The 22748-nt window shown below is 34.6% G+C and overlaps 1 protein-coding gene across 2 annotated transcripts in view; it reads left to right on the top strand.

The window, feature by feature from the left end:
• The window catches only part of ROCK1 (Rho associated coiled-coil containing protein kinase 1), a 147420-nt gene that overhangs the window by 119318 nt on the left and 5354 nt on the right, over nucleotides 1-22748 (top strand). For both annotated transcript variants that reach the window (XM_079941935.1, XM_079941936.1), the window contains exons 22-29: nucleotides 1656-1750; nucleotides 9007-9172; nucleotides 10803-10896; nucleotides 11756-11844; nucleotides 13059-13247; nucleotides 14103-14262; nucleotides 20610-20680; nucleotides 20885-20973. In XM_079941935.1, the coding sequence (XP_079798061.1) occupies nucleotides 1656-1750; nucleotides 9007-9172; nucleotides 10803-10896; nucleotides 11756-11844; nucleotides 13059-13247; nucleotides 14103-14262; nucleotides 20610-20680; nucleotides 20885-20973 (953 nt within the window). The remainder of the gene's footprint in view (nucleotides 1-1655; nucleotides 1751-9006; nucleotides 9173-10802; nucleotides 10897-11755; nucleotides 11845-13058; nucleotides 13248-14102; nucleotides 14263-20609; nucleotides 20681-20884; nucleotides 20974-22748) is intronic.

Raw genomic sequence — 22748 nt, forward strand, 5'->3', positions numbered from 1 at the left:
TTAAATTAAATATGTTTTTAAATTAAGTGTTTTTAAATTAAAAAATAATTCAAGATTGTTGAAAAACTTTTCCCTGAGTGTAAATTAACCTTAACTATTTAGTGTGTGGTACTGACTTCTGCAAAGTGGTCTGTAATATCAAGCACACCTTTTTGTCCCTAGGCTTCCACAGAGTAATCATTCAGTGCCTCCATGTTTTGGGATGGCTGTCAAGTGATTTGTGGTGGTTCCTATGGATTCTTGATTTTTGCCTGTATAAAAACCATACAAAATACTAACCCTGCCTTTAGTTTTGATTTATTCTATTGCTTGTGAGGACTGGATTAGATGTTGCTAAATTTGATAAGTTATTATGAACCAAATTTAAGATTTTCTTTAATCTGGGCTTTCAAATCAGGTTATTTTTCTTTTTCTCTCTTCATTGATTACACATATAAATTTCAATAATTGAAGTCAGAGAAAGGAGAAATGAGAATCTGATTCCTAAATGCAGAATGGACTATTTCATTTTAGAAATTGTAAGCACTTAAACTAAAGCCAGCCATCATTCTTCCTTCATTTGCATTCCCATGGAAATGTACTTTTCCCCCTAGAGAAGTGCTATTTCTTAGAGGTATAATTCAGTGTACAGTGTAAAAGTAGTACTCCACAGCTATTTGCTGGTCCTTACTATTTTTTTCCTTATCTTTTAGACTAAAAAGGTTGGTTTAAAAAAAAGACATAGACTTCAGAATTGGAAGTTTACTCTGTAACCTCAGCATCTAACACAGTGTGGGTCTAATACTTTTTCATACCTGTTAAATATTTGTTGATGGAGTTGGCAAAAACCTAGTGAATTTTGTAAGAATCACTGTTCTGTACTAAGTATATATTATTCATATGTTGACAGAACATTGATAAATTCTATTTATGGATATTTCTTCTACCTCTCAACCACCCACTTCATCACCCAAGAGAAGTGGTTTCTCTAACATTATTTACTTCAAAAATTGATCTAACTTTTAAATAAGTATTGCTTGCTAAGTTTCTTTATAATGTTTTTCCCAAATCAATACATTTAATATATTTTTGAGGTATAATTTATATATAATAAATTGTACCCATTTTAAGTGGTTGATAAATTCTGACATATGTGTATACTGTGACCACCATCACAATCAACATATAAAACATTTCCTTCACGGCCCTTTGGAGTCAATCTTCTCCACCCACCTCTATCTGCAGGCAACCACTGATTTGCTTTCTGTCTTATTGATTATTTTCACCTATTCTACAATTTCATATACATGGAATCATGTAGTACACACTCTTTAGCACCTGGTTTCTTTCATACAGCTTAACATTTTTTAGGTTTATCATGCTGTATATATTAGTAGTTCATTCCTTTTTATTGTTGAGTAGTATGGGTACATCACAACTTTAAAAATTCATCTGATGATAGATATCTGGGGTTGTTTCCAGTTTGGAGTTACCATGAATAAAACTGCAATGAAAATTTATGTATAAGACTTTGTATGGATATATATTTGTATTTGTCCTGGGTAAATACTTAGGAGTGGAATTGTTGGACCATGTGTTAATTGTTTATAAGAAACTACCGAACTGTTTTTTAACCTACCATAAACACTTACTTCTTCTTATCACTTGTTTTGCAGACACTTTATAAAACCCAGGTAAAGGAACTTAAGGAAGAAATTGAAGAAAAAAACAGAGAAAATTCAAAGAAAATACAGGAACTACAAAGTGAAAAGTATGTCCATTTTAGTTTAGAACAAGAATCAGTACTATAGCAAAACATTCTTAAATTTAAGTTTAAAGGTAGAGAATAGATGTGCCATTATTCTGATGACAGTGGAATAGCAAATCTTATTGGGCTAATTCAGAACAAATCAAACTAGATTTAGGCTAATTTTGCCTTTATGGTGAAGAAATAATTTGATACATTAACACTGTAGGGGTTGTACAGAGATTCACTAAATTGTGACAGTAAATTGTTTTCAAGGGTCTCTTAATCTTCAAACATCTGTTTGTATATAAATAGTTCACACTCGGGGCTTCCCTGGTGGCGCAGTGGTTGAGAGTCCGCCTGCCGATGCAGGGAACGTGGGTTCGTGCCTCGGTCCGGGAGGATCCCACATGCCGCGGAGCGGCTAGGCCCGTGAGCCATGGCCGCTGAGCCTGTGCTCCGCAATGGGAGAGGCCACAACAGTGAGAGGCCCACGTACCGCAAAAAAAAAAAAAAAAAAGTTCACGCTGTATTTGCAAGTCATCATTTTATGTTAGGTAAAGGTATGCAGGGTCTTCCTCTTAGTATTATAATGCAGGTTAATTTCCATTGCATGTGTGCCTAGGGCCTTATAAGGAGGTGATCTTAGAAAGCTATTAAGTGTAACAACTGCTCATAGCTAGATAGTGTGAGAACAGACATTGAAACTAGTTTTCTCACATTGTTATATTCTTTTCCATATAACCACCTTTGAAAGAAGTAAAAAATTTTAACTTTTATTGTTGAAGCAAACAAATACATAAAATAGCAAAACATGTACAGTTTTATAAATTATATGACAAATATCATTATAACCACCACCCATGAACAAAATCTACCTCAGAAGCCCACTATATCCCCACTTCTGCTTATGCCTCTTCCCTCCCCACCACAAGAGTAATCACTATCCTGATACTTATTTGTTGAAGGAACTGAATCATTTGTCCTGTATAGTTTTCCTCAGTTATGATTTTGCTGATTCTGTTTCCATAGTTAGTTGAACATTTTCGTCATCCTTCTGTGTTTTTTGCAAATCAATGGTTAAATCTAGAGTTTCACTGTTTAGTATGGTAGCCACCAATCACATGTAGCCGTTTAAATTTAAACTTTAGTTCATTAAAATAAAATTTAAACTTTAGTTCCTCAGATGTACTAGTCACGACTTAGGTGCTTAATAGTCTTATATGGTCAGTGTCTACCATATTGGACAGCACAAGTGTAGAACATTTCTGTCATCGTAGAAAGTTTTACTGGACATCCCTAATCTGGAGGCTTAAACAGATTCAAATCTGGTTTTTAGAGGGAAGACTACCTCTGTTTTTAGCAACCATTGGCACTCAGTGCTTAGATCCTTAATACATTAGGTAAACTCTAAGGTAGGCACAAAGCTACATTTCCTGGTTTCTCTCTGTGACAGTAGTAAACTACTTTTGTAGAGTATAGTCTGTTGCCTATCATTTGTGTGGTATCTACAATATAATATACAGTCCCAGCTTATATGCATTCACAGTGAAGGGGACACCCAATCTGCTACATACTATATTGTTTCATGGGGTTGATATGTTTTCCCTGGTTTGATCTGTTTAAGAGAAATGTGTTGATCACCACTCTTGTGCTGTGTGCTGTGCTTCATGCCAGTGATATAATTATTAATAAGTTATGGCTCTTACCATCAAGTGCTTCAGAATCTAGTCAGGAAACAGATATAATTAAGGTAGGTAGCTATGACAAAGTGCTATTGGAATATACTGAAGGGGTATATACCTCATCTTACCATCTGGGATTCAGAGAACATTCCCCAGGTGACAACTAAGCAGAGCAGAATTCACCAGGGAATGGGATATGGGTTGAGAACAGTATAGGCAAAAGCCAGTCTGTGATTTGGGAGCAGCAAATGCTTTCATTTGCCAGTAGGGAGACAGTTGGTGACAGATGAGGCTGGAGAGATAAACCTGAGTCAGATTACAAAGGGCTTGTGTGTCATTGGGAATTATAAACATTGAAGAGTGGAAGATTTTATTTTTTTTGCCATTCTCTATTGTATACCCACATCACCTAGATCAGAGCTGGGCAAATAATAAGTATTCAATAAATAGTCAATGAATAAATGAAAATTTAAGCTAGGGGTTGACAAGATAGGGTTTTAGAAGTCTCCAGTCTTTAGAGAATGGATTGGAGTGAGGCAAAGCTGGGTGGATATAGGGAGTCCAGTTATACTGCCATAGGAATAATCTAGATATACAATTATAGTGGAAGTTGGCAGTAAAAGGATAGGCAAGTGCATAGGAAAAAATAAGAAAGTAGAAGCAATAGGAGTTGTAGATTTGAAGGTATGGGGATAAAAGTTAGGGAAAATTTCAGGTCAGCTCAAGTTTCTGACCAGGACAATTGGGTTGTTGGTAGTGGTAGTCCCTAAGCTAAAATACCAGTTTGGGGGAATGAGAGCAAACAAGGTTATTTCTATTTCACACCTACTGAGTTTGAGGTGCCTATGGGATGTCCAGAGAGAAATGGATACCAGACATTGGCATTATTGCTTTAGAACTCAAAGATAAGGACTTGAAGCCAATTCAATAGTCATTTCTTGCTGAAGCCACTAAGATAGATGAGATTTATTAAGACAGTTGTGTTTATCAGGGTTTATGAACTCTTGAGCCTATGATACCATACATGTAACTGGGTTGAAGTTAGTTGGATCTAAGTATCGATAGCATCCATTGCGTGAGTTGTGAGGATTATAACAAACTGAAGAGTTCACGTCCTCAGTTCTGAGCATTTGCTGCCACATGGTAGCACTGACCCAGTATTTCAAGATCTTCTGATTTTTCAAGAGAAGCCAGGAGTCTCAGTTTTTATGTAAAATATTGGCCCAAATTTATTTTTAAGTGTGTATGTGTGTGTGCATGCATGTGCATGCACATGCAGGTACAGAAAGGAGGTAGGAGGGGACATTTATATGGACTCATTTGGCTCTCAAGCAACAAGTTGTAACCCCTAGTGTAGGATAAGGAATGGGCAGAGGAAGGGAAAGTATAAAGTCACCCATAATACAAAGAGGAAAGCAGAGTGGGGTATCACAAATGCCAGGGGAATAGAATATTTCAAAAAAGAGAAAGTGACTTAAAATTCCAAATACTCAGAAAGGTCAAGTAAAAAATAAATTGTCCCATTATATTTAAGGTTGTTATCTTGTTGAGAACAGCTTGTAAATAGTGATGACAATATTGATAGGTGCTATACTGAAGTAGACTGAGACATGAGTGGGAAGGGTAGAAGTACAGAGAGAGTAGAAAGCAGCCACATTGACCTCTTTACTATTCACAAACCAGTCTGTTACTCTTCTGCCTCAGGGCCTTTGGACTTGCTTATCCCTCTGCCTGGAACATTTTCCTCTGAATATCCACATGGGTTCTTCCTTTACACTCTTCAGGTCTAGGCCTAAATGTAATCTCGAGAGACCTTCCCTGAACACTCAAAAATTGAGAATGCCCTCACCTTACTACCTAGCTGCCCAGCTCAGTACTTTCTTGTTTTATTTTTACCTTAGCACTTATCTCTTCCTAATATATTATAGAATTTGCTTACTTACTCTGTTGTTTTTCTCTTTCCATTCAAACTTAAGCTCAACAAAGGAAGGAATTTTCAGTTGTTTTGTTCTTAACTCTAATTCACTGCTATATGCCTAGCATCTAGAATTGTACCTAGAACATTGTAGATGCTCAGTAAATATTTATTAAATCAAAAAATTCAAGAAACATAGTTGTTAAGGCAAGAAGCTATGGCTGTAGCTGGAGGAGACTGTGAAGGAGCGTCATTTATTTTTAAAGATAGCAGAAATTTGAGCATTGGACATGGCAAGGAAATCAGAGTGGAAAAAGTTGCACATCTGTTCACTGATTCAAACAAAATTTCTGAGCACTTTCTATGGGCCAGATGCTTTTCTAGGCATTTGGAATATAGCAGTGAATAAGAACAAAGCCCCTGCTTATAATCTTATAATCTAGAAGCATAGGGAATTATTGATAAATGATTTCTTAAAGGAGATAGGAGAATAAAAGTGAGAGATTGGCCTTAAACATCAGTAAATACAGGTCTTTTACTATGGAGAGTTGTGAAGGATGTCTGAATGAATGTAGTTGCAGATAATTTATCTGAACCTGATGCAAAGCAGTAACCCCAGATGAGAACATGTTATCCATCTGAAGCCCTGCATTACCACCCCTTAGTATTCATGGACTTACCAATGGCAGTATTTTTTATCTTTTCCTAACTCCCCTACTCTTCTAGACAACTATTTTCTATCTTTTTCTCCTTCCTCAAATCAACAACTTCTCCTTGTTCTCATACTCAGCAAATGGCCTTGCTTCCTGGAAGTCATAGAACATCTCTCTTCCACCACCATAGCTACTAACCTGTTTGCGTCTGTACCTAAAACCCTACCGTCCTTCTGATTCGTGTAAATGGACAAAATTTACATGAATTTACCTAAAGGCAGCCCCTCGACCCCATCCCTTTCTGCCTACTTAAAAGTATGACTCCAATAATACTCTCATCTTTCCTACATCATTTTTTCCTTTCTGTAGGCATTCCTATTGTTATATAAGCATACAGGTAAACATATCCTTAAAAAATAACCTGCTTTTCTTTTTTGTTTTTTTGTAAGCGTTTTAAAATTTTATTTATTTATTTATATTTTTGGCTGCGTTGGGTGTTTGTTGCTGCGCGCAGGCTTCCTCTAGTTGCGGTGAGTGGGGGCTACTCTTCGTTGCAGTGCGCAGGCTTCTCATTGTGGTGGCTTCTCATGTTGCAGAGCACGGGCTCTAAGTGTGAGGGCTTCAGTAGTTGTGGCTTGCGGGCTCCAGAGCACAGGCTCCGCGGTTGTGGCACACGAGCTTAGTTGCTCTGCAGCATGTGGGATCTTCCTGGACCGTGGATGGAACCCATGTCCCCTGCATTGTCAGGTGGATTCTTAACCACTGCGCCACCAGGAAAGTCCAGCCTGCTTTTCTTTAAACTACATATCTACTTCCAGGTAGCATCCTATTTTTTTGCTTCCTTTTGTAGCAAACTTCCTTGAAAAGTGACATACCATTTATCGTCAGGTCCTCTTCTCCCATTCTCTCTCGAGCTCACTCAAGACTTTTGTACTTATTACACTACCAAAATAACCCTTTTCAAGGCCACTGGTGACTTCCTAATAGCTAAAAACTATACTCAGTTCTCAGTCCTTATCTTATTTAATAGCAGCAATTGACATAATTGATTACTGTCTCTTGACAAAATTTCTTTATTGGCTTCTGTGACACCAAACACTGTTTTCCTCTTATTGAACTGGTTGCTCTTCCTCACCCTTCTTTGCTCCTTTGTCCTTTCCCATCTCTGAGACCTTTGATGTTTGGAGGACCCAAGGGATCACTCCCTACTTGTTCTCATCTAGCCTCAGGGCTTTAAATAGCATCAATGTACAAGTATATTCTCCCCTGAATTCCAGACTTGTAAATCTAGCTGTCTGTTTGACATCTCCACTTGAGTGTTTAATAAGCATCTTATATGTAACATGTCCAGAAAAAATGCCTTACTCCCTCACCTTGCCAACCTGCTCCTCCCTGTCTTCCCCATGTCAATATTAGCTATTCTGTTATTCCTAGTTGCTTAAATCCAAAACTTGGAGTCATCCTAGACTCTTCTTTTTTTCTTATACTCTGCATGAAATCCATCAATAAATCCTAGCTATAACTAAAAAAACATATCCATAATATGATCACTTCTCACCACTTTTAACATTTACCAGCTTGATCCAAACTACCATCATCTCCAATCTCGATTATTTCAGTTGCCTGCTAACTGGTATCCCTGCTTCTATCGTTGTTCTCCTTCTAGTCTGATCTTAAACAGCCAGAATGATCTTTTTAAGACAGAATACTCAGTGTAAAAGCCAAAGTCCCTATATTGTTCTAGAAAGCCTTATAATACCTGTTCTCTCTCCCCACTTCTCTTACTATATCTCACAACTTCCCCCAACCCCTCTTCACTCTGCTCACATTAGCTTCCTTCAGAACATTTAGGCACTTGGTATTAGATGTTTCCTCTGCCTGAAGCTGTATTCCCGGATACACTGCATGGCTCTTTTACTTCCTCCATATATTTCCTCAAATGTCAGCTTAGCAGAGAGGCCTCCTTGATCACCCTCTATAAAATAGTGACCACACTCATAGCCTCTTCACCTTTCTTTTCATTGTTCTGTGTGATATACTGTATATTGTTCATTTCTTTAAACTATCTCACACTACTAACGTATGTTTTCTGAGGGCAGGGAGTTTGTTACTGCTGTATGCCTTAATTCTTAGAACAGTGTTTGGCACATAGGAACATTCAAATATTTGTTGGACAAAAACAATTGTCCAAAAAATTATTTTTTGTAGCCACTATATGTCTTCCTCTTTAGGCTTGAGGCAGCCTAAAGTATTTGTATTACTCTCTTAATAGAAAATAGTTGGAAGTCATTCATTCATTCATTTAATAAACATTTATTGTGCACCTACTGTATGTAGGGGTTACAATTATGACCAAGATAACTTATCGAAGACAGGTTCTTTGGGAAGAGCAGGCAAACTGCAGTGATCTGGTCGTGGTCTGAATGTCAATTCTGAAAGGCTTTTAAAATGTAATTCCTAAGGAGCATTTCTAGAATAGTTTACAGTGTCTATTTATAAGTCTTCATAATCTCATTGAATTTCAGAGCTGGAAGGGACCTCAAAAATAATGTAGTTTAATCCTCTCATTTTATGGATTTGATTAAGTTGAGCTCCAGTAAGTATAATGAACTTGCCCAATGTCCCTAACCAATTAGGTAGTGGTAGAATGGGGATAAGGGTCCAGGCCTGGCCTCTTGATTTATAAGCCAATGACTTTTCTACTGTGCCATGCTGCGTTTCATTCCAGATCCCAACACATTCCCTTCTAGAAGTAGACCTCTTGCCATTGTTCTATTACCTTTTCCTTAGTTAAGCAAAATAGCAGGTACAAGGTTAAAGTGTCCTTTGCTTTTATAGTTTTTCTAAGTGTGAGAGGTTAGATTCATTACTTTCATAGGAAGTCTGTAATGGATTCAAGGTTTATTTTAAGCAATAAAATACTTAATTCATTTTATCATTTAAAAAGAATTGTGTTTTTAAGCATATGATTAAGTTAGAAGAATGAATTGAATTTGTTTACATTCATTTCTCTTTTAAATCTACTAGAGAAACTCTTGCTACTCAGTTGGATCTAGCAGAAACAAAAGCCGAGTCTGAGCAGTTGGCTCGAGGGCTTCTGGAAGAACAGTATTTTGAATTGACCCAAGAAAGCAAGAAAGCTGCTTCAAGAAATAGACAAGAGATTACAGATAAAGAGCACACTGTTAGTCGGGTAAGTGTGATAGTTCATTAAGTTATGTGATTAAAATTAATTTAAAAATCAAAATAGGTTACATGTTACAAAGTGTTTGGGTAAGTGTAAGTGCATGAGTATTTACTTATACACAATGGTCAACTTGTACTCATGTATAAAATAATTTATATAATCTAAAACAGTTGTTAATGATTGAAATTCTTATTCAGTGTATTGGGTTTTTTCCCTTTCTGGCTGTAGATCTTAATATATTTTCTGTGAAGAAATGCTTACCTTAAATTCATTTGTTTTATTATCTTAATAAATTGCAACTGATTTCATGACCAGAATTCTATAAAATTCAGAGAAACTATTTTGGGATAAAAAATTCTTTGTGGATATCTACAAATCCATTATAGAAAAAACAGTACTACAAACAATTACCTATTCCTGAAATTTATACTATGGTCTATGTATTATGGAGCTAGAAATGGAAGTTAGAGAGATTTTTCTTCTTGGTGGTGAAGCCACCATCAAGTGCTCTGGTATAAGCAGGTCTGAGTTCAAATCCCAGCTTTGCCCCTAAGAAGTTACATGGTCTTGGCAGTTTGCTTTAACTTCTCCAAGCCTCAGATTCTTCATCTATAATATAGAAACAATACCTATTCCACAGGTTTCTTACGAAGATTAAATGAAATCATATAAATAGAAGGGTGAATAAGTACATTACTAAAAGACATTGTTGGAGGACAGAGGAAATGAAAAGTGCCCACCGAACTGAGAAGGTATCTTGAGACCGAAAAACAAGGCAGGCAGCTCCGTATAAGGAGTGGATCAGTTTATTATAGGGTACCCTACTCACAGAGTGGGTTTGGACAGACAACGATATGGAAGCATTCACAGCTACACTCCATACCACCAAGGGACCATTGGGACAATGTTATAGTTAACCTAGGGTATGGGGGGTATGTGCTTGGAAATAGGAAGTGCATTCCTACGTCAAGATTTATGAATAGATAACTAGTCTCGTAGGTACCAGGAATATGTCAGCAAAGGTCTTCATCATTGATTGGGGACTAACAGAGCATAGAGGCCACCTGGTCTTAATGATTATTAAATAGTATCTATTAACTACAAAGCCCTTGATAACAAAGAAGTGATTTTTACCACACAGTACAGTTCTGGATAGGGTCCGGGGAAGGACAGGAGGAACTATATGGGCCCACAATGGCATCATTTATGCTAACAGCCATACAGTAATCATCAAACATTTTAAATTGTCATTTTCATCATCATTATTCAGATGAAGAAACTGAAGCCCAGAAAGGTTGTGACTTGCTAAGGGTTACAGAGCTAGAAAACTAAATGCACATTTCCTAGTTTCTAGTCTCGTTCTCTTTTCATTACATTTTTTATTCCTTCCGTTCATATGTAATGTGTATATACACACACACTGAAATAATTTTTGGAAGCTAACAATTGTTTTAAAATATTTTGAATTTAATTATATCCACATATTTTAAACTGGAAACCAGATGTTTTTATAATTAAGCAATGTCTGACCTGTCCTCATCTATGGAAAATGCAAGTATTTTTTTAAAGGTTATTGCTTTAAATATGGGACTAGCAAAGAGACTATATAGCTTAAACGTTTCTGTGCTTTGTTTAGCTCGAAGAAACGAACAGTATGCTAACCAAAGATATTGAATTATTAAGAAAAGAAAATGAAGAGCTAACTGATAAAATGAGGAAGGCAGAGGAAGGTATGTAGGATTTTTTTAAAAATCATAAGTTAAATCAAGTTCAGAGGTAAATCTTTATGTTATATGCATTAGGTTTTTGAAATATTTGTTTTCATATATTAAATAACTTTCGTAGCCATAAGTATTATCTTAGTAGAACTTAAATATTCTCACCACCAAACCCCACAAAAAGGTAAATATGTGAGGTGATTGATGTGTTAATTAACTTGATTGTGGGGGATCCTTTCACAATGTATGTGTATATCAATTCATCACATTGTACACTTTAAATATCTTAAAATTTTAGTTGTCTATTATACCTCAATTAACTGAAAAAAATCTTTTAAAAAAATTAATTAATTTTATTTATTTATTTTTGGCTGCATTGGGTCTTCATTGCTGCGTGCGGGCTTTCTCTAGTTGCGGCGAGCGGGGGCTACTCTTCACTGTGGTGCACAGGCTTCTCATTGTGGTGGCTTCTCTTGTTGTGGAGCACGGGCTCTAGGCGCGCGGGCTTCAGTAGTTGTGGCTCACGGGCTCAGTAGTTGTGGAGCACAGGCTTAGTTGCTCCACCACATGTGGAATCTTCCCGGACCAGGGCTTGAACCCGGGTCCCCTGCATTGGCAAGCGATTCTTAACCACTGTGCCACCAGGGAAGCCCTGGAAAAATATCTTAATGAAGTTACTGAAAGTTATTATGTGGTATATGCTAATTTGAATAATTAGTTATTGTTACTAATAACTAAGAATTAAATATTTTATTGCTTAAAATAAACCTTGAATCCATTACAAAATTTCTATAAAAGTATCTCATTGTTACTTTGCAAGGCAGAAATTAATTAATGCCATGCAATAACATTTTATATAATTTGTTGACAGAATATAAACTGAAGAAGGAGGAGGAGATCAATAATCTTAAGGCTGCCTTTGAAAAGAATATCAATACAGAACGAACCCTTAAAACTCAGGTATACATGCTCTTAGCCTTTTCCATGTGTTTGTATTTGAGTATCATATATTCAGAAGTTAATATTTGCTCTTCATGTCCTTTTCTTAAAACTGAGATTATAAGGTTCAAGCTTTTCATTAGAACAAGTAATGTAATATTCTTTCTTCATTAAATGTGGAAGACTTATTCAGGAAGTAGGATTTCAATCGAGTTAAGAAAGCTAATTCGTCTAGTCACCTGATTAGTGAAGAATTTGTTTTAGACTGTATGGAAAACCTACAATTGACAGTAGGAAAACTTAATGAGGAGAAACCACATACTTGACTGAAGTCAAGAGAGAAGAATGGGGAGTGAATAAGAAACTTAAAAGGGGTGGAGGTATCATTTTGCTTTGTATTTTGCAGCTAGATCAGATTTTTTACAGTAAAACTTGGTATCTTGTCATTTTACCAAGTTATCCAGTAGTTTAAATTCTTCATAAGGTGCTGTGTACCTCAGTTGATTTTTACAGTAAAATAAATATTTTCTACTTGATAGCTCCTTACCACTAATCTATTCTCCCTCTCAACAATCCTTCAACTAGAGTAGTCTTTCAAAAATGCACTTAATACCTGTTGAAAATCCTTCAGTGGAGATTTTACTTCCCTTTATACCAAAACAGAGACCATGAAGAAAAAGGTTGACATTTATTACATACAAAAAAGTCCAAAAGAACATAAGTTGAAAGAAAATAAACTACGAAGAATATTTGCAGCATATATAGATAAATATAAAGAGCATCTGCAAAAAAGAAAAAGACGATCCAATAGAAAAAAAGAAAAAGTAAGGGACACTTAAGAGAAAAAAGAAGCAGTATCACTCTGTACTGTCATGCTTGCTTATCCTCCTCCTCCACCAGACTAGGATGCCTTTGGGGCATAATTGTATTTTCTGTCCTTGTCTCTAGTGCCTATCAGAGTGCTTACATGCAGTATAAGTGCTGAATAATTGTTGAACAATAACTGGATTTTTGCAAGCCTGTCTGGTTCTTACATTTGAACAATGAGATGAATCAATAATAGTTACTTGTGCTACCAATGATCATATTCCAACGTTCATTAGGTTCTCCTAATTTTCACATACACAAAAAGTCCTGCTTCCTGATTTTGAAGAAAAATATATATTTTTAGTGGAGATTTAAATTGGGTAGCTACAATGAAGAACCTTATTAATAACATTTTAATATTTTAATAGGCTGTTAACAAGTTGGCAGAAATAATGAATCGGAAAGACTTTAAAATTGATAGAAAGAAAGCGAATACACAGGATTTGAGAAAGAAGGAAAAGGAAAATCGAAAGCTACAACTTGAACTCAACCAAGAAAGAGAGAAATTCAACCAGATGGTAGTGAAACATCAGAAGGAACTGAATGACATGCAAGCGGTAAGGTTGTGTGTTGCACTTGTAGGATTATTTTAAATTGTTATTACTGTATATACTTACTGTCTACTGATCTCATTTAGTTTTTTTAGTATAAAAATCATATTTAGGTTTATATTCTCCATAATTTGATTACTGTTACTCTAATTTGAACAATGATCTTGAAAAAATAGAAAGATGCTCTGTTGCCTATTAACTATGACTTGAGTAATTTTTACCCCTTAGCATCAGCTTGATTAGAGATGGTACTTTTAGAGAAACAACCAAGGGTTTTGCCTCTTTGGCTTCAGACTGAAATTGAGATATGACTGGTATAATATTGACTATAGTTGGGATAGTGCAATTGGAGTATTATAGCCTTTTTGTTTCCTCGGATAAGGACTCACTTTTCAAAATATCAAGCTTAATTTTTTTGATGCTTCCTAGCTTAATAGCACAAAATTGAGAACATGGTCTCTGATCTTAGGCAGACTTAGATACAAGCATTGACTCCATCATTTATTTTACCATCCTGAGAAGCTTTCTATATCTTTTAAATTATTTTGTTTGAAGCCATAAAAGCAATTTCTGTTGTTTTAACAGGTGTTTGGTTTTGGTTTTTGATGCTTTGTACTAAAAAAAAAAACTTATCTAAAGCAAAGAGTAAAGGAGCTTATCCAAGCAATGTATTACTGAGGAAGAGAACTTGCACATTTATAGTTGTATTAAAATCTGTGGTAGTAAACATTCATGAAGTTTACAGTAAATTTTTAGTATTAATAATTCTAGATTACTTATAGTTCCACTAATTCTTAATTTCTAATGTTGGAAATTTTGATCTTGATTCTTTATATTATCTTGGTATTTTTTAAAAAATAGCAATTGGTAGAAGAATGTACACATAGGAATGAGCTTCAGATGCAGTTGGCTAGCAAAGAGAGTGACATTGAGCAATTGCGTGCGAAACTTTTGGACCTATCAGATTCTACAAGTGTTGCTAGTTTTCCTAGTGCTGATGAAACTGATGGAAACCTTCCAGGTAAGAATATTTTCTGTTACTTCTTTCAAGTTTGCTTAAACGTCATGGAAATTAATGTAGATTTCTTTCATTTGGATTTCTACCTCTTTGTTGTTTTGTCCATGGATTCTTAAGAAGAGATTTATGTTTCTGATAGCCAGAGTCTGATGACATTTGTATACCTAGTGCATTTTATAGAATAAAAGCAGTCATAAGCAGTCTTAGACTATTAAAATAGATCTGAGTGGCTCTAACTAAATAGAAACTTGAAGATGTTTATGAATCAGTATTGAACCAGCCTAATGCCATGGTGAAAGTTGAAGCTGCTGCTACAACTCTCACCATTTAAGGAGGATTGTACATGTTTTCATGAGTAGCAGCTCTGCAGTGTTTTATGTATTTTTTTGCTAAAACTAAGAACTATACTTAATAATCAGAACCACAGCAGCTCTATATAGAAGCCCACCTAATGCTATAGTGATAAACTTTAATCAGACTTGAAGTTTCAAATTTGGTGAAATAGATAAAAGGGGTTGGAAGATGCAGAGAGGGGGCAGGAAGTCAAGTAAAGGCAAAAGCGAGTAGCTAGGATTTCAGACCTTTTCTTCTTTTTCCTTTTTTTTTCTAGTGGAGAATCAATTGAAAAATAAACACAGCCTCATTCTTCGGTTCATTGTAGTATAGGTTATAGTACATTTATGTCTTTTTAACAGAGATGAACAATACACATATTACAGGTTCAATTTAGAAATGAATAGGTTATATATATTAAAACATGCATTACAGATTTTAAAGGCATACACACACACACACAACACATTTGACCTACTACATATTCTTAGTTCAAGGTCTTGAAAGTTTTGTAACATGGTCCTAAACTTGAAAATAGACTTTATTTAATGTATTTCCTGAATAATGCATAAAAAGATATGAATCAGCACATTTGATATAATAGGGATCTGTTTTAACAGATATTACTTGTTTTTTGAGAATTTGATATAAGAAACTTGATAGACTACTTAGAAAATTTTACGTTATCATTCTTGGTCAAGAAAGTGGGACTCAAAGTAGGAAGTGAATTCAGTTCTTATTTGTATTCTGTGTAATCCCTGCCCTCATTCTTCGGTGGCTTTGCTAGCCCAAAATGAGATATCTGGAAAGTGAAGGACAGGGAATAAATATTTCTTACTCCAGTGGTCAAGAAATTCCTTCTGTATTCCCATTTTTGGCTCTCTGAAACCTCCTGCCTCTTGAGACTCTTGTAGGTACACATCCTTATCAGAGGATCACTTTGGATTTAATAAGAATCTCTAGCTTCAGCCGTTGTTTGAACATCTTTCTAAAGTTATGACTTAATCATCAGTTAAGAAAGAGTATGAATTTTAGGGCAGTTTGTCTACATTCCTTCACTTGTTGAACTGAAATTGTAGTTTAGGTTCCCTCTTCATTAACCCCAAGATATTTCTAGTTATTTAGTTAAAGGAATTCTTTCTCTAGTGTAGGTTAAATATCCTGACAAGGTTTTTGTCTTTATCCCACCCATTTCCCTTTAACTTTGTTTATAATGTCTTACTATGTATGCCTTGGTTTTCCTTGTATTAAGTTAAACATTTCAGAGACTGATTCATTATTGGTGAATGCTATCTAGAGGATTTGAATTGAAAGATGAGGTTGGGAGAAGGTAATGAGTTTTATCTTTCATCCTGGCTTATTCAGGAAGGCTAAACTCAAAGCATCATCAGGTGGTTTGATTGGCAGACTTAGGTGAGATATCCATTTAGATTTCAGAATCCTGACCTAATAAATCCACTCAGGAGTCAGTCAGCAAAGAGATTTTTAAATTTTTCTACTGGCTCCACTCTGAGTATATAATATTTAGAATAGCTTAGTATTTTCAGAGATTTTGCTTTTAAGGATTTCAAAGTTCAAACAAAGTGGGAAAACAAAAAGGCTCTGGTGGCCATTCTCCATTGCTATAAAGGGTAGACCAATTAGGATATCTCTTTCTCTATTAACTGTGTTCTCAGTTTGAACTTTACAGAGGTCTCTGTAGTGCTGAACCTTTTCATATTGGAGACTATGACTTTCATATTGGAGGTAGAAATTAATGGATAATCATTACCAATGTTATTTTACCTCTGTGTCAGATATTTTACTAGTAAATTGAAAATATGTACTAAGTCTGCCATTTACTAGATCTCTGGCAAATAAAGTTAAGGTTTTGTGGTAATATCTAGGAAGAATTGTAAAGAATTTTGGTATTCATTCTTGTGAAGCGAACATGATAACACTACACTACGGAAACTTGATGCGGTATTCATCCTTAATTTGAGAGAGTTACATATCATTCAAGTGTCTGAAAGATTTTTTTGAAAGTGATGATTAATTTTACTTAGTTTGGAAAACTGATAAATGAATTTAAACTACAGATTTACAAAGGGAGGTCTTAGAATAGTTAAATAGTTAAAATGAAGGCCTTTTGAAATATTGATCATATTTTTAGTTCAGTGAGATGGTTTTTTAAGTAGTTAGGTGGATAAACTGATAATATACTTTATTTCTCTTAGATTTCATCATTCAATATAAAGAATCTCATTTAATTATCTTGTTTGTTTAGAGTTCAGCCTCTGTCATTTTCTCAGCTGGCATCTTGTCATTAACTAGATTAAATCTCTCTAAGTTTCCCAATTCTAAAAACCTTAGAGAAAATGGTTATCCTTCTCTGACTTATAACCCTTTGAAGTTCTTAATATCACTTTCATTCTCTTGTGTCTTCATCCTCCTTTTGGTTCTGTGGCAGGTTGTGGCCTTAGCACTGTAGATATAAAGGTTACCCTCTAGGGTTAAGGTTTTCCTATTGCCTAGATGACAGAAAGACTAAGGTGATATCTGGCTCTCCTTCCTTGTTTTTTTTCCTTTACTTTTGGAAATATTGACCTAAGAATCTGAAAAGAATGTAAAAATAGATGAAGCACTAAGAACACTGGTATCAGCATCCATTAATATTCATTATCTCTTATGGATTATCTGCATCATTCTCTTTCCATCCAGCTTGATCTCAGACTTTGTAACTTAAACCTGTGTATGCTGGATTTCTTGGTATGTTTCCAAGTATTTGAGTATATAAGAGTTTCTGACTTTGCCCAAATCTAATCAATGATTGGAGATAATAAGTACATCTGAATTCTTGAGCATTGATTTTTTCTTCTTTTTTATATCACTTCTGAATATAATTTTAGAATTTTGGAGTGATTCTCTACCTTTATTTCTTAAGCAGTATGTAGTTTATCAAGTAAACTTTGGTAGTCTTCAGTGGTTAGCTTTGATGTTTAAATTGGCTGTATTTGATACTGATTTATGTATAGTTAACCTCTTTCTTATTTGGGTAAAGGAGTTAATTGCTGATATTGCAGTAGTGCACATCTAAATTTTTTTGTAAGTTAAAATTGCTCTACAAATATGTAAAACCTGGGACCAAGTTGTTTTTGTACTTCAGTAGTATGTTATAGATAATAATATAGACTTAGAAGTCCTCAGCATTTCTTTTATTTATCTGGAGAAGCTGATTTCTGTGCTTGTATTGTAAAAGATAGAATTTAGAGCATTATACTTTCAGATTGCCACTTAGGTCACAAGTGGTCATAGTTTTGAAGGAGGTCTTTATATACTTAAAAAAAAACTGGTATATTAACTTGCATGTAAGACAGAAGTAAGTAGTTTTTTTAATTTATCACTGAGCTTAGTTTACCTGCTTCTCTGAAGGGAATTCACCAGAAGGAAAGACTAAGATTCTCTCCTATAACATTATTGTTTTAAATTGGCAAAAACCTTCACATATCTTCAGCATCTTTTTTGAGTTCCTAATTTCTTCATTTTATTTAAATTAGAGCAAATATAAAATTGGGCTTATTTAATTCATAAAATGCCTTTGATGTATAAAATTTCTATAGGAACACTGAAATGACATACATTCAGTCATACAGTCTTCAACATACAACAATTCATTGAAAATATATTTCAAACCTAGAGCCAGAAAGCATAAATATTTTTGGCATTTATTCTCATAGAGAAATAACTTGGAGGGAGGAATATTTTGGCATACACAATTTTGTATAAATGTCAAGATTTCAGTGGCTTTTACATCTTTTATTTTTAGTGAGGAATTACTGGTATTAAATGGACTTTGGCACACTGAAGGGAAGTTTTCCTAGCAATAACTTTTTTCCTTTTCTACAACAGAATATTTGTGAATGATCAACAGCCTTCTGTATGTTACTTAATTTAAAGCAGCCCTTTGGTTTTTAAATTACAACCATTATTTAAATAGAGGGTGAATTTAATTGGCTAAGTCAGAAAAAAAGAATTGCAAAATAAGCAAAAAAGGTATATATCAGGTACCTACTCTGTGTGTCAGATGCCTTGGAGTATAAATTTTTAAAAAGTGGGGCTTCCCTGGTGGCGCAGTGGTTGAGAGTCCGCCTGCCGATGCAGGGGACACGGGTTCGTGCCCCGGTCTGGGAGGATCCCACATGCCGCGGAGTGGCTGGGCCCGTGAGCCATGGCCGCTGAGCCTGCGTGTCTGGAGCCTGTGCTCTGCAACGGGAGAGGCCACAACAGTGAGAGGCCTGCGTACTGCCAAAAAAAATAAATAAATAAAATAATAAATAAATAAATAAAAAATAAAATAAAATAAAGTGTTAGTATATGGTCCCCTGCTCTCACAAAACTTACCAAGGAAATGCCCGATGGAACAAATTAATTATTGATGAACTAAATAACGGCAACTAAGAAAAAAACTTGGGAGAAGAGGAGGATCATTTTGAACTGAAGTTTCTTATTATTTCTTCGACTTTAACAAAAACAACAATTTAGATGAAGGGGAATAACAAAAGCATAGGGCATTAGGTACAGGGAAGAAGTTGGAACAATAACATTACTCCTGATTTAGTTAACTGCAAAGCTTGTTTAAGGAAAGAATATCATTGTGCTCTAGGAATTTAAACTCAGAAATTAGACTGCCTGGGTGAACCCTAAAGTTTTGACAGTTGCTGTGATTACCTTTGGGTAAGTTAGTTCACCTAGCTAAGCCTTAGTCTCTTCATTTGTAAATGGAGGATGATAGTAGAACCTACTTTATCCTATATTCCTAAGAATGTAATATCCTATGTTCATGGGACTATTACAGATTATTTATGAGGTATTCCTTGTAAAGCACTTGGGAAGTAATAAATGTACAGTAGACGTTACCTATTGTTATCATTACTGTAAGACCGAACTGTTTCACAACTTTTAAGTTATATGGAGGAGGGTAATATATATTCCCCTTACGGGTCATGATTTGAGCCATGGTATAATGTCACATTATAGCATTGTACCTTACAGTTGGTCACTTGTCCCTTCTTTTGTGTTTCAAATATAATAGATCTAAAAAAACGGTTAAATGTTCTTATCTCTAACCTGATATAAAATAATCATTTCTAAATGGAATCATCTTTTTCCCCCAGATATTTTTAATAAACATTAATTATATTTAAATAGTAATAATAATTATAAAATGCACTGATCAAATTAGTCAAAGAATTTCTGGTATGCACAAACTGATAAAACATTAGCAGTTTTACCAACTGAATTCTGTGTTCTTTTACTGTTTATTAAATTCTGATGCTACAAACTTGAAAGGCTTTATTTATACCTCTTTTAGTTTGCTAAGAATTGTAATTGGATTTACCACTAGAATTAAGGACCCCTTCCCAACCAAATTTGGACACTTTTAATGAAATTATTTGGGGTGTTTTACCAAAAAGTTTATCAGAACATTGTACTGAGAAAACAAATAAAATACTTGTCTCTTATTCTTTATATCTAGTTGATTCTGCCTGCATTCCTTATTTATTTATCTTCTATTCTTACCTTCTGTGAGTAATAGGACACTTGTGTACTTTTGCTTGCTCTTTCTTGTGTAAATCATGGCTCTGATTTGTTCCACTTGCATTTTTTTTTTTTTTTTTTGCTAAATACTTTTATATGAATGTTAAATGATATTTAAAGTCTTCTGTATCATATCCCATTTAAGCTGCAATCCATTCCAGTCTTGCCTGGCTGTTAAGGGTACTGTTGTTACTTCATACTTTTATAATTGAGTACTGAATGTTAATTTTATGCGGAAAGTGGCTTGGAATTTTTTTCTGCAGTATTTGTATGGCCATTAAAGTTGATTTGTGTGATTGAAGCATGAAAGAGCAAATTATAGCACTTATTCATTTAGCTGTGTTCGAATGCCTGTTGCTGCATGCTGTCAGACAACTTGTAATAGCTTTTCCTTTTGTGACAATTTAAGGCTGAACACTATTTTTTTTTTCTTCTTCTAGAATCAAGAATTGAAGGTTGGCTTTCAATACCAAATAGAGGAAATATCAAAAGATACGGCTGGAAGAAACAGGTACAATATGCCTCAGTTTTTCTAATTGATATTTTGTTATATATTTTACTTTTAAAGCATACAACTTGTATTAACTGTCCTATTATTGGCATTGTTTTTAGATTACTACAATATGATCTAGACATAAATGGCAAGTATTGTGCTTATCACTTTAAACCAAGTTAATACTGCTCTTACCTCTTCCCCCCTTTTTTCTCATTTCAGTATGTTGTGGTAAGCAGCAAAAAAATTTTGTTTTATAATGATGAACAAGATAAGGAACAATCCAATCCATCTATGGTATTGGACATTGAGTAAGTTGCCTTTTATTGAATTTTAAGACTGTTAACCTACGATAATCAATTATTTTTAGACTTACCATTTAGTTTATATTTTGTTATTTAAACGTTATTGACTTTTTTCTTAACAAATTTAAATAATAACTATATTAAATCTTTATCAAAATATGAGAGGGGAAATTTTGCATACCTGATCGATGTATTCTAAAGACAATTTTTTTTAATTTCAAGTGTTTATTGGTTTTATGTTCACAGAACATCTCAAAATATATGATTATGTGGTCATTGTTAAGAAGGAAATAAAATATATCTTTTCTTTTTTTAATAATAGGTCAAAGAGGTCTGTAATAAGCTTAGGTTTTTTTCCTTGTATTCATTCTAAAACCATTTCTTAGGCACTGCTGCCTGTATTATCGTAAGTGTTGTAGGTTGTATAAAATGAGTAAGACAGTTTCATATTTGAGGAGCTTACAGGCTAGTAGCAGGAAAGGTAAAATATATGCAATAACATACAAATTCAGAGTGAAGTGTGGTGGGTACGACAGAGAAATATAAACTTAAAATGAAGTTTTGCCATTCCTTTGTAATTAAACATTGTGGAGCTGATTATAGTTAAAATGTTAAAAAAATTGAGCAAGTACCAGAGAGTACTGATATTTTATTTCTCAATTTTAAAAAAAGACATTAGTTGCGAAAATTTAAATAATCAGCTTAACTGGAATAATACATAAACATTAATAAGAAAGACATCTTTCAACTAACTTAAATACTTTTTATGTTGATGAGAGTTTGTTGTTATTGTTGTTTTACCTATTTATTGAGATGTAATTTTCATACAATAAAATACATACATCTTAAGTGTTCAGTCCAGTGACTTTTGACGGTTGTAAGCACCCGCATAATCAAACCCAGTACGAGATAAAGAACGTTTCTATCACCCTAAAAAGCTTGCTTGTGCCTCCTCAAGGGGAAAAAAAAAGATTATCTGAATTCTATCACTGAGATTTAGTTTTGCCTATTCTAGAACTTCATACTAATCGAATTTATAGTATGTACTCTTTCGTGCCTGGCTTCCCTCACTCGGCATAGTGTTTTGTTGTGTGTATTGATTGTTCTGTTTATTGCTGAGTAATATTCCATTGAATGAATATATCTCAGTTTGTTTATCCATTCTTTTGTTAATGGGCATTTGGGTTGCTTCTAAGAGAGCTATTTTAAGTAAGACTGCTTTGAACATTCGTTTTTGTGGACTTAAGTTTTCATTTCTCATGGGTAAAATACCTAGGAGTGGAATCCTGGGTCATATAGTAAATCTGTGTAAATAAATCTACCAGACAGTTCTCAAAAAAGGTTATACTGTTTATACTCAACAGCAATATTTGAGTTTCAGTTGCTTCACGTCTTCACCAACATTTGGTGTTGTCAGTCTGACTTTTAGCTGTTCTAATGGATGTGAAATGCTATTTTGTTGTAGTTTATATTTTCCTTATGGCTAATGATGGCAAGAATCTTTCCATGTATTTATTGGCCATTTGTATCTCTTAAGTGTCTCCAAGTCTTTTGCTCATTTTTTAATTGGGCTGCTTATCTTTTTAAGGTTGGTTTACAGAAGTTCTGTATATATTCTGGCTTCAAATTTTATGTCAGGAATATGTAGTGCAAATATTTCCCAGTCTGTGGTTTGCCAGTTCATTTTCTTTATGGTGTCTTTTAATGGAAACCAATGTATCACTGGTTTGAAAAGGGTTATTGCCTTTTGTGTAGTCTGTCCAAGACATTTTTGCTTGCCC

The sequence above is a fragment of the Stenella coeruleoalba genome, assembly GCF_951394435.1.
Source record: "Stenella coeruleoalba genome assembly, chromosome: 14".
NCBI classification, from domain to species: domain Eukaryota; kingdom Metazoa; phylum Chordata; class Mammalia; order Artiodactyla; family Delphinidae; genus Stenella; species Stenella coeruleoalba.